This window comes from Lactuca sativa, chromosome 9, assembly GCF_002870075.4.
Source record: "Lactuca sativa cultivar Salinas chromosome 9, Lsat_Salinas_v11, whole genome shotgun sequence".
NCBI classification, from domain to species: domain Eukaryota; kingdom Viridiplantae; phylum Streptophyta; class Magnoliopsida; order Asterales; family Asteraceae; genus Lactuca; species Lactuca sativa.
This window is the reverse complement of record NC_056631.2, coordinates 216,637,103-216,653,685: the sequence shown is the minus strand read 5'-3', so window position 1 is coordinate 216,653,685 and position 16,583 is coordinate 216,637,103. Positions and strand designations below refer to the sequence as shown.

Genomic DNA, 16,583 nt, shown 5'->3' with positions numbered 1-16,583 from the left:
CTTCTAAGGAATTATATATATAATAAATTGAGCGGACGCTTATGTACAGTCACTTTTTGCTTTTCCGATTTTGGCCACACGTCGCTGCCTTTTCTCTATGTTTCCTCCCACAATTTTTGTTTTCCCGAATTCTATCACATGACCTTCACAATTGTAAGTTTTCGATTTTTTGGTATTTTCTGGATACTTTTTTGTTTTGGGTATACTTTTCTTCTGTTATCTCCATATCCTTTTATATATATCTATATAATATATAATTCCGTCGCACGTGTTATTATTTTGTGGATTTGATTTAATTTTCTTGCCTACGTGGTTTTTTCGTGTCGTCTACCGGATGCTCCTTGGTTTTCTTGCCTCCGCTTTCTTTGTTCTCCGGTTATCTATCTGCTCTAGGTATTTTTCTTCTGTTGCTTCTTCATCATCTGTCGATTAGGGCTTTTGTGACTGCGTCTTTAATTTTTGTTTTCTTCTTGCTTATGGTAAATTTTTTCAGCTTTTAATTTCCTTGATTTCTGATTATGAATAACTGTCGAAAACGTAAGCTTAGTGACTGTGGGTCTCCCTCTTTTGCTTCTGTTGCTCCTCTTTTGCGCAGGAGTCGACGATCTCGATTTTTTACTTCTGTTGCGCTTCCTACGTATTATGACTGTGGGGATTGTATATGTGTTTGTGAATTTTGTGGAGCTTTGTTTTGGTATATTGAAAGGCTTGGAAATCGTCATCAAACTAATCGTCCTAAGTATAATCATTGTTGTAAAGGAGCTTCTGTTGTGTTACCTCTTCCGCGAATGCCTCCTCCTAAACTTTATAACCTTTATACAGATGCTAATTTTTTGAATGACATTAGAGGTTATAATAGTATGTTTTCCATGAAGTCTTTTGGGTCTATTGTTGACGAGGATATTAACAAAGGTCATGGTCCATATGTTTTTAAGGTTTCTGGTCAGGTTTGTCATTGGATAGGGTCTTTGTGTCCTGATGAGTCTAAAGGTCCAAGGTTCTTGCAGTTGTATGTTGTCGATACTGCTAATGAGGTTTCTAATCGGTTGAAAGCCTTTCACACCTCTACTAAAAAAGGTTTAGATGGTGCTGTTGTAAAAATTCTAATGGAATCCCTTTCAGTTCATAATGAATATGTTAGGACATTCAAAACAGCTAAAGAAATGGATGAAGCTATGAAATTAGATTCCTATGCAGTTCGTTTGTTCAGTGACGTCCCTGATCGTAGGTATGGTTGCCCAGCTGCTGGTAGTTTAGGTTGTATTGTTACTGGCGATGACAGTAATTGTAGCAAGTATGACATCATTGTTCACTCGAAATCTAGTATTCCTCAACGAGTAAGTAAACTTCACCCAAGTTATATGCCACTACAATATCCTTTGCTTTTCCCATTTGGTGAGGAGGGTTGGTCTCCACGTTTGAAATTACGTAATGAGACGGGGAACAGTGTTAGGAACCTCACGGTAAACATGTATTATAGTTATCAAATCCATGCACGTCGAGGTATGTATTCTCTTATACTCAATTCCGGTCGGCTTTTCCAACAGTACCTTGTCGACGCTTATACTTGTATTGAAGCTGGTCGGTTAGATTATGTTTTAAACAATCAGGACCATTTACGATCCGAATTTTTGTCCGGTCTTTATGATGCCCTCTCTAAAGGGGATAGAGAGAACCGTTTCGTGGGTAAACGTGTTTTCTTACCTGCATCATTTGTTGGTGGTCCCCGATATATGTACAGTCATTATCAAGACGCCTTATCGATTTGTAGAGTGTATGGGAATCCACAATACTTTATTACATTTACATGCAATGTCAAGTGGCCAGAGATAGGACGACACATGGAAAGTTATGGTCAGCGTGATGCTCACAATAAACCTGACATCATAACTAGGGTTTTCGAGATGAAAGTGGTTGCCTTTATTAACTTTCTAAAAGAAGATAAAACTTTTGGCGAAGTTCAAGCACGTAAGTATCGTTAGTTTTTGTTTCCTACTACTTATATCTTCTGTTTACGGTTTCTAAAGTTTTCTCTCATCTTTCTATTCTCCAGATTTGTACACTATTGAGTTCCAAAAGCGAGGATTACCGCATTGTCACACACTTCTGTGGGTGTCGAAATCAGATTCTATCCAAGAACCTGCTGATATTGACAGCTTTATAAGTGCTGAACTTCCAGATCCTATTTCAGAAGCATTGTTGCATCGGACAGTGACAACGTGTATGATCCATGGTCCGTGTGGTCCGTTAAATAATAAAGCTCCTTGTATGAAGGATGGGAAATGTAGCAAGCGTTTTCCGAAACCGTTTCGTGACGCTACAACTTTTGATGACGAAGGTTACGCACACTACAAAAGGGATGCAGTGAGACGTCATACAATGCAAAATGGTATTGTTATCGATAACGGATATGTTGTCCCATATAACAAGCGGTTGTGTAGTCGGTTCGATGCGCATATAAACGTCGAATATTGTGGCTGGAATATGATGGTCAAATATCTATTCAAATATATTTCAAAAGGGGTTGAACGTGTTAGATTTGTTGTTCAAAAGAGTGAGGCGGCCGACTCTGGTGATCCAAATTCAGAGGTTCGAGTTTTGAACGAAGTCCAAAACTTTCTAGATGCACGTTATATATGTCCTCATGAGGCCGCATGGAGAATCTTTAATTTCGACATCCATCGACGGAATCCCCCTGTCATGATATTGCCTGTCCACTTACTAAATATGCAACATGTTATGTTCAAAGAGGCTGGTAGAATAGAAGATGTCCTTCGCAATCCTGGTTTTGCAAGAACACTACTACTTGGATGGTTTGACAGCAATCCAAGAGATCCACAAGGTCGAGATCTTACGTATATAGACTACCCAAATAGATACGTGTGGGATGCTAGATCAAAGGAATGGGGACAAAGAGTTTTAGAATCTTCAAAAAGTATAGGTAGGCTTGTGTTTGTCCATCCATCTTCGGGAGAGTTATTCTATCTTCGGATGTTACTCTGTCATCAAAAAGGATGCACATCTTATGAAGATGTTAGTACGGTGCATGGTCATCTTCATCCAACTTTTCGAAGTGCATGTAACGCACTAGGGTTAATAGGTGAGGACATGGAATGGCTGACGGCCTTCATTGAAGCTTCATCATGGGCTACTTCTTCACAGTTACGTTCCCTCTTCTGTCATCTATTGCTTTTTTGTGATGTAAGTAATCCACAATCACTTTGGGATGTTGCATGGCGGAAGATGATAGATGATTACTTGCTTAAACTAAAAACCGAGTTCCCAGATAAACGATTTCATATGAATGATGATATAGTGCAGCAACAACTGCTTTTTGAACTAGAAAATGCACTCCGATCTTCTACACCTTCTAGATCGTTAGCTGACTTCCATTTACCCGTGCCAAATCTGGATACTATTATAGTCCTGCAAAATCGTCTCTTGCTAGAAGAGTCAAGTTATGATAAGGAGTCCTTGCAACACCAACACTCACAAATGTTTCTACAATTAAATGAAGATCAGATGCGTATTTATAAGACCGTTGTCATATCCGAAGAAAACAAAAAACAGGTGTTGCTTTTTGTGTACGGACATGGCGGGACTGGAAAGACATTTTTATGGACTACATTACTTGCATACTTCAGGTCTATTGGGAAAATCGTTCTTGTAGTGGCTGCTTCGGGAATTGCATCTCTACTTTTGCCTTCTGGAAGAACTGCTCACTCACGGTTTAACATCCCAATCAATTTGGCTGAAAAAAAATCATGTGACATCAAGAAAAGGACATTACTTGGAGATTTGATCAAACAGACATCCCTCATTATATGGGACGAGGCACCGATGAGCGACCGCCGATGTTTTGAGTACCTCGATCGATCTCTTAGTGTGACATCCCCAAAATCTCGGCCAGAAAAGACCGATTTTCATTTATGCTTTTAAATATTTTCAGAGTAAATCCTTTTGATTTGAAAGAGTTGCGGAATTTGTTCCCAAAACAAAACATGATAAAATAATATTTATCAAAGCATTTCATCAAGAGATGCATTTCATTATATAATCAAAACTCGGGATGTCATGTTCCGATACAGACCATAAAGCATAAATGATAAACATTACAAGTCATTCAACAAATATATACATATACAGACTTGTAAACAAAACAACAAGATGATCCATCCATCTTACGCCCTTGTGCCACTTCCTGTAATACAAATAAAACTGAGTGGGTCAGGCTTGGGAGCCTGGTGAGCATATAGGGTTTTCAACCCACAATAAATAAGTTATATTTAATTTCACCAACCAAACACTATCCCGATTACCCATTCCCGTTATCCTCACTTTACGTCCCTAAAACAACTATCTCAAGGGACCTAATCTAGGATTTTCATCGGGACGGACATCACTGCGAAGGGGTTTCCTCAACAATAGATATCCTAAAGGCAACCATGAGGGGGATAGAGTACACCGGTGAACACATCGTTCACAACACCTACAGGTTATGAACCTGCTAGCGTTCCACTGGACTGTCTAGAAAGAGTCCGTGGTCGTTATCCATACTCCGCTGAATAACTAGATCAACAACAACAACAACATCGAGGCCTCTCATCTGTTTATTACACACCAACATATTAGTAGATAAAAATATACATTTGTATACATAGTTTAAAGAAAATCTGTATAGCATGCTTGATTCAACACATATATCACATAACAGACGAGGCACATACACATAACACATATCTCATAAAGAAATAAGCAGATCTATAAGATAGAAGAGAGTGAATACTCATTCACACATAACACAACCAAATATATACACATAGCACGTATTTTTATATAAAATACTTCGTATTATTGTATTAGAAGAAATAACTACACACTCACTTGATCAGAAGACGATCCGACAGCACTACGGCTTATAGAAGTAGTATTCCTCAGCAGATCTGGAAGATCTCCTCGAAAATCGAACTTCTCGCGGGCAGAGCTTCGACTCGGGAACCGCGCTTCTCGGGATCTTCGGGATCTCGGGACTTGCCTCGGGGCTAGAGTATGATACCGGGACTTCGGGGTAGCTTCGGCATGAAAAACGATGCAAAAGACTAGAGAGAAGAGAAGAAATTGAACAACAAATGAGGCTGCCTTCGGATCCTTTATATAGAGGCTGGAGCCTCGGAGTACGCGGGGCGTACTGCGTTACGCGGGGCGTACTGCCCAAAACGTCATTGCTTACGTATCCGAAGTGCTCGAGTGCGAGTGTCGACATCCCTCGGAGTACGCGGGGCGTACTCGAGTACGCGGGGCGTACCTCGGATCAGATCGGTGACTCCTTCGGATAATGCTTCCGAATTTTGATTTAAATTTAAATACAAAATGATTAATAAACTTCGGAAATTCATAACTTCTTCATACGAACTCCGTTTTCGACGTTCTTTATATCCACGGAAAGGTGAGACCATGCTCTACGACTTTCGTTTAGACTCCGTCGGCTAATTTTGACTTTATTTTTATTAATTATTTTTAATAGGCCGCGACAGAAACTTTCGTTATAAATTCATAACTTCTTCGTTTGACGTCCGTTCTCGCCTAACTTTTTATCGCTTCGATACCAACAACGAGATCTTCGATTCTCATTTAGATTGCTTCGGCTAACAACCGCTCGATCTCAATTCGAGTATTTCAGGCTGTATACCGCTAAGCCGGAACTTCGATAAATCATAACTTCCTCATACGAAGTCAGATTTGGGCGTTCTATATATATTCGGAAACCTCGTTTCGACTACTACAACATTAACCAAAGATATTAAGTTTATTTTACACTTAAATTTTGACGCTTATTTTTATTCTTAATTAATCAGACCACATAATCAATTAAGCACAAAACACATAATACTCAAATAATACATTCTTATTATTTCAAAACGGGTTACAAAGGTTAACCTAGACTATTATATTGCTAAATATGGCAAGCCCGGAAACACAGGCGTTACAATTCTCTCCACCTTAGAATGATTCCGTCCCCGGAATCACACATCAACAAACAAATGCGGATAGCGACCCATCATGTCACTCTCCGTCTCCCAGGTGAGATTCGGCCCATTCGTGTGTTTCCATCGGACAAGCACTAACCCAACCATCTTGCGTCGCAATTTCTTAGTCTTTCGGTCAACAATTGCCTCTGGTTCTTCAATCAACCTTTTGTTCTCATCAATTCTCAATTCAGAAATTGGAATTATGTCGGGAACTTCTCCCGTGAACTTCCTCAAATAACACACATGAAAAGTGTTGTGAATTCCATTCAGTTCTTCGGGTAATTCGAGCTTGTAAGCTTGGTTCCCAATCCTCTGAAGAACTTTAAACGGTCCAATAAACCTTGGACTCAACTTTTCCCTTTTACCAAATCTTATAAGTCCCTTCCACGGCGAGACTTTAAGCAAAACCGAATCCCCAACCTCAAAAGTTATCGGTCTCCGCTTCTTGTCAGCATAGCTCTTTTGACGATCCTGAGCCGCTAACATTCTTTCCCTAATTATTTTCAACTTTTCAGCAGTTTGATGAACCAACTCCGGTCCCATAAACTGCTTTTCCCCGGCCTCAAGCCAACAAGACGGCGTACGACACTTCTGTCCATACAATGCTTGATAAGGTGCCATCTTTATGCTCGAGTGAAAACTATTATTATAGGAAAATTCTACCAAAGGTAAATGTTCATCCCAATTACCTAGGAATTCCAAGGTACACGCTCTCAGCATATCTTCAAGTGTTTGTATCGTTCTTTCACTCTGACCATCAGTCTGCGGATGGTAAGCTGTACTTAAACACAACTTGGTACCCAATTCCTCTTGTAGACTTTTCCAAAACCTCGATGTGAAACGGCTATCACGATCCGACACAATCGTTAACGGAACACCGTGAAGCCTCACAATTTCCTTCACGTAAGAATTCGCAAGCTTCTCCATAGACCATTTCTCCCTGGCCGCTATGAAATGCGCACTCTTAGTGAATCGATCAACGACCACCCAAATCATGTCGTGACCATTCTTTGTTCTGGGCAGTTTAGTGATAAAATCCATAGCAATGTCTTCCCACTTACCCATAGGCACAGGCAAAGGTTCTAAACTCCCGTACGGTTTTTGATGGTGTGTCTTGACTCTCGCACAAGTCACACACTCGGCCACATACTTTGCAACATCAAGCTTCATCGTCGGCCACCAGTAGTAGGGTTTCAGGTCCCTATACATTTTAGTGCTACCCGGATGAATCGAGTACATGGTCTTGTGAGCTTCTTCCATCAGAAGATCTCTGACTCCTCCTGTCTTAGGTATCCAAATCCGATCTTGGAACACCTTCAGTCCATGACTGTTTACACCGAACACCAACGTTTTGCCCAAACGTTCCTCCTTTCTGTCATTCTTCTCAGAAGCTTCGCTCTGAGCTTTCTTTATACTTTCCAAAATAGTTGAGACAACTTCAATTCTCGACGCTCTTGGCCTTTTCCTTTCGGGATTGACTTTCCGACTGAGAGCATCAGCAACAACATTAGCTTTACCGGGGTGGTAAAGTATCTCGCAGTCATAGTCTTTAAGTAATTCTAGCCAGCGTCGTTGCCTCATATTCAATTCTTTCTGATTAAAGAGGTATTGGAGACTCTTATGATCAGTGAAAAGTTTGCACTTCGTGCCATAGAGGTAATGCCTCCATATTTTCAGAGCGAAAACTACCGCTGCCAACTCCAAATCATGAGTCGGGTAGTTCTTTTCATGCTCTTTCAGCTGTCGAGACGCATATGCTATCACCTTTTCTCTTTGGGTCAAAACACAACCCAATCCAACCCCAGACGCATCGCTATAGACAGCGAAGTCTTCAACTCCATCGGGTAGAGAAAGTATCGGTGCCTCGCATAGCTTCTCCTTTAGCTTCTCAAATGCTTCCTTATGCTTCTCACCCCAAGCATAAGTAGCTCCTTTGTGGGTCAAAGCTGACAATGGACTAGCGATCGAAGAAAAGCCTTGGATAAACCTTCGGTAATATCCGGCTAATCCTAAAAAGCTTCGAATCTCCGTGGGACTTTTCAGTTGTTCCCACTTCGTCACAGCTTCGATCTTCGCTGGATCAACCATTATCCCTTCTTAGTTGACCACGTGACCCAAGAATTGGACTTCACGAATCCAAAAATCACATTTGGAGAACTTAGCATACAGCTTCTCCTTCTTCAGAACTTCCAACACTTCTCGCAAGTGTCTGCCATGCTCCTCCTGGCTTTTTGAGTAAATCAGAATGTCGTCTATGAACACTATCACGGATTTATCAAGGAACGGGTTACAAACCCTATTCATCAAATCCATGAACGTTGCTGGAGCATTGGTTAGTCCAAACGACATAACCAAGAACTCGTAGTGTCCATATCTTGTTCTGAATGCAGTCTTCTCGATATCTTGCTCTCTTACTTTCAGCTGATGATATCCTGACCTAAGATCGATCTTCGAGAAATAACTCGAACCTTGCAATTGATCGAACAGGTCATCAATCCTCGGCAACGGATATCTATTCTTTATTGTTGCCTTGTTCAGCTCTCTGTAATCGATGCACATTCTCATACTTCCATCTTTCTTCTTTATAAATAACACCGGAGCTCCCCAGGGCGATGAACTAGGTCTAATGAAACCGTTGTCCAATAACTCCTGAAGTTGCATCATTAGTTCCTTCATCTCCGTCGGTGCTAATCGATAAGGTGCTTTTGCAATTGGCGTCGTTCCTGGCAACAAGTCAATACGGAATTCCACTTGTCGATCAGGCGGTAATCCTGGAAGATCTTCGGGAAATACTTCCGGATAATCACACACAACTGGAATATTCTGCATCACCTTCTTTTCCTTCTTAGCATCAATCACGAATGCTAAATACGATGTACACCCCTTGGTCAAACATTTTCTGGCTTTCATCAATGAAATGATTCCATAATTCACTCTGCGTTTATCTCCATACACCATAAACGAATCTTTCCCAGGCGGGTTTACTTTGACTATTTTCTTCTTGCATAAAATTTCGGCGTCGTTGGCGCTAAGCCAATCCATTCCCAATACGATGTCGAAACCATTAAGTTCGATAGGCAATAATTCCTCGTGGAACTTATTCCCATTTAGATCAATTAAGATGTTTTTCATGCGATAGCTAACAGGTACAAACTTGCCACTAGCAACTTCGACTAATAAAGCATTATCTAGTCTAACAACAGGCAAAGCTAGCTTTCTACTAAATTCATGCGATATAAAGGAGTAGTTGGCTCCAGAATCAAATAAAATTTGGGCAGGCAATTCGTTAACGAGAAAGGTACTTGAAGCGACATCAGCTTCATCTTTAGCAGCTTCCAGTGTCATCTGGAATGCTCTCGCCTTTGGCTTTGGCGGAATGTTGGGTCTAGCTGCCTCCTTCTTCTTCGGGCAGTCCCTCGACATATGACCCTCCTCACCACAACCATAGCAAACTTTCTTTGTGAGGGTACACTCATTGGCATAGTGCCCTGGCTTCCCACACTTGTAGCATGTGTTCGCCACCTCACATCTTCCATGATGCTTCTTCTTACATTTGTCGCACCATTTCGATTCACCTCCACCTCCCCTCGAACGAGACTTCGAGAACTTGTTTTTCTTGTTGGACCCTGAAGTTCCATCGAACTTCCTCTTTTCTCCAACGTCTATTCTTTCCAGACCCCTTTCCTTCTGCTGGGCCTCCACATTCTTGGCTGCACGAACAGCCGTTTTCAGAGTGGTTGCCATCTTGACTGTCGGACCAAAGTCAGCAGGCAGTCCGTTAGCAAACCTCTCAATCTTGGAGAGTTCCGTCGGCACTAGGTACGGAAACAACTTCATCTTCTCAGTAAATGCAATAGCATAGTCATCTATGCTCATCTTCCCTTTCTTCAAGTTTTGGAACTCATTGTTCAGATCAATCAGATCTATCTCTGAACAATACTGCACCCTCAGCTGTTCCAAGAACTCCTCCCATGACATTTTCAGGGCTTCTCCTCATGGCATAGTATCTGCCAACAACTTCCACCAACTCAAGACCCCAGTCTTCAGTTGTCTAACCGCAAAGACGGTTTTCTGTTTGTTGCTACAGTCGCAACTTTCAAATACCATCTCCATTTCGGAGATCCAATCCATTATCTCAACAGGCTTTGGGCTCCCAGAAAGACTTGGCGGTTTGGCGCCCAAGAAATTCTTGTACATACGCCCATCCTTGTTGTTTCTCCTTTCTGGATCGTTCCTTCGTTCCTCTTGAGTCCCAACTTGACTCACCATGCGACTATTGTTCCCTTCCACCGATTGCTCGGGAATCAATTCCGGTTCCTCAATAGGTATGATAGGTTCATCCCTATTATTATGCAACATTTGTCGCATCTCCTCCCTTTGTTCGGCTAGCATAGCCCGAATCATGGCTTGCACCGCAGCCATTGTTATTGGTTCTGGTGCTGCTGCTACAACATGTATTTGCTCAATCACTGGCGGTTGATTCCTGTTTTCATCCGCGTTTCCAACGCCACTCCTTGTTCTCACCATTTTGATCTACACACCGAATAAGGTGAAATTAGATCCTCATTCACGATAGATATTCAAATCATCCTTATCACTCCGAAACGTTTACATGCTAGTTCTAATAACGTAGACATACGCTTAGAATCCTACACACATAAGGTTTCCAGATCCGGTCGGCAACAGACCGTAGATCCGAACAATTAATATCATATATGGCAACATATAACATTTAGCACATAAAAGCATTTTAGGCAACTTTCCTAAAATAAACTAGTGCTCGTGTCTAAAATCCAACAGACACACATCTCATCATTCCATTTAGCATTCTAAGTTTAAGTCTAGAAATCCTTCAAATTCCTAGTTCGCTTAAACTAATGCTCTGATACCAACTGTGACATCCCCAAAATCTCGGCCAGAAAAGACCGATTTTCATTTATGCTTTTAAATATTTTCAGAGTAAATCCTTTTGATTTGAAAGAGTTGCGGAATTTGTTCCCAAAAAAAAACATGATAAAATAATATTTATCAAAGCATTTCATCAAGAGATGCATTTCATTATATAATCAAAACTCGGGATGTCATGTTCCGATACAGACCACAAAGCATAAATGATAAACATTACAAGTCATTCAACAAATATATACATATACAGACTTGTAAACAAAACAACAAGATGATCCATCCATCTTACGCCCTTGTGCCACTTCCTGTAATACAAATAAAACTGAGTGGGTCAGGCTTGGGAGCCTGGTGAGCATATAGGGTTTTCAACCCACAATAAATAAGTTATATTTAATTTCACCAACCAAACACTATCCCGATTACCCATTCCCGTTATCCTCACTTTACGTCCCTAAAACAACTATCTCAAGGGACCTAATCTAGGATTTTCATCGGGACGGACATCACTGCGAAGGGGTTTCCTCAACAATAGATATCCTAAAGGCAACCATGAGGGGGATAGAGTACACCGGTGAACACATCGTTCACAACACCTACAGGTTATGAACCTGCTAGCGTTCCACTGGACTGTCTAGAAAGAGTCCGTGGTCGTTATCCATACTCCGCTGAATAACTAGATCAACAACAACAACAACATCGAGGCCTCTCATCTGTTTATTACACACCAACATATTAGTAGATAAAAATATACATTTGTATACATAGTTTAAAGAAAATCTGTATAGCATGCTTGATTCAACACATATATCACATAACAGACGAGGCACATACACATAACACATATCTCATAAAGAAATAAGCAGATCTATAAGATAGAAGAGAGTGAATACTCATTCACACATAACACAACCAAATATATACACATAGCACGTATTTTTATATAAAATACTTCGTATTATTGTATTAGAAGAAATAACTACACACTCACTTGATCAGAAGACGATCCGACAGCACTACGGCTTATAGAAGTAGTATTCCTCAGCAGATCTGGAAGATCTCCTCGAAAATCGAACTTCTCGCGGGCAGAGCTTCGACTCGGGAACCGCGCTTCTCGGGATCTTCGGGATCTCGGGACTTGCCTCGGGGCTAGAGTATGATACCGGGACTTCGGGGTAGCTTCGGCATGAAAAACGATGCAAAAGACTAGAGAGAAGAGAAGAAATTGAACAACAAATGAGGCTGCCTTCGGATCCTTTATATAGAGGCTGGAGCCTCGGAGTACGCGGGGCGTACTGCGTTACGCGGGGCGTACTGCCCAAAACGTCATTGCTTACGTATCCGAAGTGCTCGAGTGCGAGTGTCGACATCCCTCGGAGTACGCGGGGCGTACTCGAGTACGCGGGGCGTACCTCGGATCAGATCGGTGACTCCTTCGGATAATGCTTCCGAATTTTGATTTAAATTTAAATACAAAATGATTAATAAACTTCGGAAATTCATAACTTCTTCATACGAACTCCGTTTTCGACGTTCTTTATATCCACGGAAAGGTGAGACCATGCTCTACGACTTTCGTTTAGACTCCGTCGGCTAATTTTGACTTTATTTTTATTAATTATTTTTAATAGGCCGCGACAGAAACTTTCGTTATAAATTCATAACTTCTTCGTTTGACGTCCGTTCTCGCCTAACTTTTTATCGCTTCGATACCAACAACGAGATCTTCGATTCTCATTTAGATTGCTTCGGCTAACAACCGCTCGATCTCAATTCTAGTATTTCAGGCTGTATACCGCTAAGCCGGAACTTCGATAAATCATAACTTCCTCATACGAAGTCAGATTTGGGCGTTCTATATATATTCGGAAACCTCGTTTCGACTACTACAACATTAACCAAAGATATTAAGTTTATTTTACACTTAAATTTTGACGCTTATTTTTATTCTTAATTAATCAGACCACATAATTAAGCAATTAAGCACAAAACACATAATACTCAAACAATACATTCTTATTATTTCAAAACGGGTTACAAAGGTTAACCTAGACTATTATATTGCTAAATATGGCAAGCCTGGAAACACAGGCGTTACACTTAGAGATGTGTTGGAGTGTGAAAAACGACCTTTCGGTGGCATTTTAGTTTTACTTGGTGGTGACTTCCGTCAAACACTTCCAGTTTCCCCAAAAAGTTCCCGAACTGAGATTATTGCATTAACCCTTCCAAATTCATACCTGTGGTCATATTTTGAGGTCTGTACACTGCATCACAACATGCGCTTAACACAGACTAGCACTGATGTAAGTGAGGGTCTATGCATAGCTGCTTTCGCTGACTGGCTGCTTAACATTGGGAATGGAACTTTAGGTGTGCCAGATGCAGACAATCCACATACTACAACCTGGGTAGAAATACCACCTTCGCTTTTAATACCAATAGATAGTGAGTCTTTGAAAAAACTAATCCTCTTTGTCTATGGAAATAGACTGCTGGACAATCCCTCACCATCCTATCTATCTGTAAGGGCTATTGTTTGTCCCACAAATGACACTGCTAACAAGTTAAACGCAATAATTCTGGAAATGGTAAAGACCGATGAAAGGGTTTATAAAAGTACAGACGCTATGCAACCTAATGGCAAATATACATCAGAGTTAGAGGGTTTATATCCCATTGAATATCTAAATCAGCTAACCTTTGCTGGAATCCCACCTCACACTCTCAAGCTGAAAATAAAAGCTCCTATTATGTTGCTGAGAAACATTAACCAGAGGGAAGGTTTGTGTAATGGCACACGGTTAATTGTTTCACAACTACTTCCAACCATAATTGAAGCAACAATTATAACAGGAACGTGCACTGGGAAGCGTGTATACATACCTCGCATTAAATTCGTTCACAAGCCTGCTAATCTACCATTTGACTTTGAACGTAAACAATTCCCAATTAAAATTTGTTATGCCATGACAATAAACAAAAGCCAAGGGCAGTCACTAAAAAGGATTGGCATCTATTTGCCACAGCCCGTATTTACACATGGTCAACTTTATGTTGCATTATCAAGAGCAACATCACCTACATCCCTGAAAATCCTGATAAACAATGACGAATGTACACCTCATAATCAAACAAAAAATGTCGTTTTTAAAGATTTCTTATCCAAAGTTAACTGTAATGAGGTTGATAATTCCATTACTATCTACCTATGTACTCTTTCCCTGAAAATTCACTTTTACTTGTATTGTGCCTCTTTATATTAATATCATTATATATAATCACTAACCCATCCTTTATTGCTTGAATTAACAGAGACATGACTAACATATCTGACCTGAAGTATGCATGCGAAGGAGGAGCATTACAGGTGCGAATTCTGCGCAAATGGAAACCACAGTACCGTCGGCATGAAACATGGTATCTCGGTGTGGACAAATATGTAAGCAAATCAAACCTCATTAAAAAATACACTATGATTACTGACCGTTATTAACAGTTAACTGTATTTCAATACATTAGGGAGATGCTATACAGATTCTGGGACAAAGAACAAATCAGGGGTACATAGAATCAATTTTCCAAATCTCTAACTGCTACACAATATCAGAGTACACCTGTCCCTATTTAGACGAGTATCAGAAAGTTCTAGAAAATGAAATCTATATGGATGTTGGCCTGATTTCCATAATTGTTCCTCTTCCTGACACTGTCACAATCCCTGCAACCTGGTTCCGGTTTGCCTCGAAAACAGATCTCCTCAACTTAGGTGAAAACCCGTCGTATTATCCAGGTATATACATAAAAGATGTAATATTAATATTACTTCCAGTTTTAAGCACATTCTATTTGAACTAACAGATTTCATTGGCGTGCTAAAAAAATGAGAAATTGCACAAAGCGTAATGGAGAAGAATTCGTTCTTCTAATTCTTGCAGACGAAAGGTTGACAACATTTAACAAAGCCCAGTCTTTCTTATGATTACTTTTACTTTTTTTAATGTTTACTATGTATATAAAATTCAGTGGTGATGAAATAGTGATCAGTTTATGGAAAGAGTGTATTGATGTTCGTGAGAAATTCAGACCTGAAGAGTTGGCAACCCCTCTTGCGACAACAGTTGTTGCCATTACAAATATAAAGCCTTCATCAATACACATAGCAGGTACTTTAAGGTTCGGATCATCACCTGCCACACACGTATATGTCAATCCCCCCATCCAGGAGACAACACTTCTAATCCATAGGTCTGTTATACTTTACCAAAGATAAGGTAGATTATTATATATTAATATCATACATTCACAACTCAAATCCGGTTGTAGCTTCACTGGCCCTACACCCCCAACTTCCACAGTATCTGGAGCACTAACAACACTGCATGAGCTAAACAGCAAGATTCATAGTGAACTGGTGGTATGTTATCTACCTCTATAACAACCTTCTGACATACTATTACCAAAACTACAATGATATAAGAATCTATAAATACAGGATAAAACATTCAATGTAAAAGCTACACTGATAACAATCACATTCAAAGACTGTTGGTTTCAAGTACTATGCACAACTTGCAAAGATCCGATTTTCAGGAAAAGCAATTATTGGAGTTGCAGTGCTCACAGAAAAACAGCCTCACCCATATTCCTGTAAATATCACTATGTCCCAGAAATGTAATACCAGCAAAAGTTATTTATGCTAAGTTTTATTAACACACAATAACCCCATACAGGTATAAACTAATTACAACTCTGACGGACCCAACGGGTTCTCTAACTACAATCATGACCGATGGCGCGGCTCAAAAACTAATTGGTGCTACACCAGAAAAACTAATGACTGATGATCATGAAAGCAATAAAAAGCTCCCACCAACACTTATCAATGATCACGAGGGCACATCAAAGACTATGTCAATCCAAATGCTAAAAGGCTCTACAACTGAAAACATTCGTTTCATAATCGTTGACATACATGAAGTAACCATGGTTAATCAGTCAGTCGCATCGGTCACACCAATACAAGTTTCAACAACTACAACGACAGCAACACCAATCACTCCAGCAGACCTTCAAGGTTCCGCAAATGTTGAAATCAATCCTATACTTGGAATGACATCTACAACATCACAAACATCACACACAGCAAGAACATTGACATACGACACCGCTGGTACTTACATATCCACTTTACTTGGATAAAAAATGTCGATTTATAACTCAGTTTTTATTACCATACAGCTGAATCTGTACTGAAGAAACAACCGAAGCGAGGACGTAGAGCAGAGTAAACACCAACCTCACCTTATGTTGTCATCCCAAATTTCTGCTTATGTACCATCCGATATAAAAGGCAGTAGGTTATATGTAAACCACTTACCCCTCTAACAACTGTACTCTATCAGGATTACAAACATGTAACCGTCATTTTGCAATATGGATTGTAAACACATACTCCACAAAGTAATGAACCTTTTGTATAAAAGTATTATTAAATATTCCAAAAGAAAGTAATATCGTTAAAAAAAAAACGCCATTCCTACCACACAGTAAATCATTCACAAACAAAACATAAAGTAAGCAATATCAACTCAGAAATAAAATCCTTTTAGTCATCTTGTACAAATAAAAACTTACCACATAATCAACAT

At 40.1% G+C, this 16,583-nt stretch overlaps 1 protein-coding gene across 1 annotated transcript; it reads left to right on the top strand.

The window, feature by feature from the left end:
- Positions 1-518: 518 nt before the first annotated feature.
- Positions 519-16,134, top strand: LOC111919254 (uncharacterized). Its single transcript, XM_023914866.2, has 8 exons — positions 519-1,968; positions 2,054-3,885; positions 13,010-14,116; positions 14,454-14,668; positions 14,793-14,876; positions 14,958-15,132; positions 15,427-15,581; positions 15,666-16,134. Exons 1-8 carry the CDS (start codon positions 519-521, stop codon positions 16,132-16,134), a joined length of 5,487 nt encoding a protein of 1,828 aa, XP_023770634.2.
- Positions 16,135-16,583: the final 449 nt, after the last annotated feature.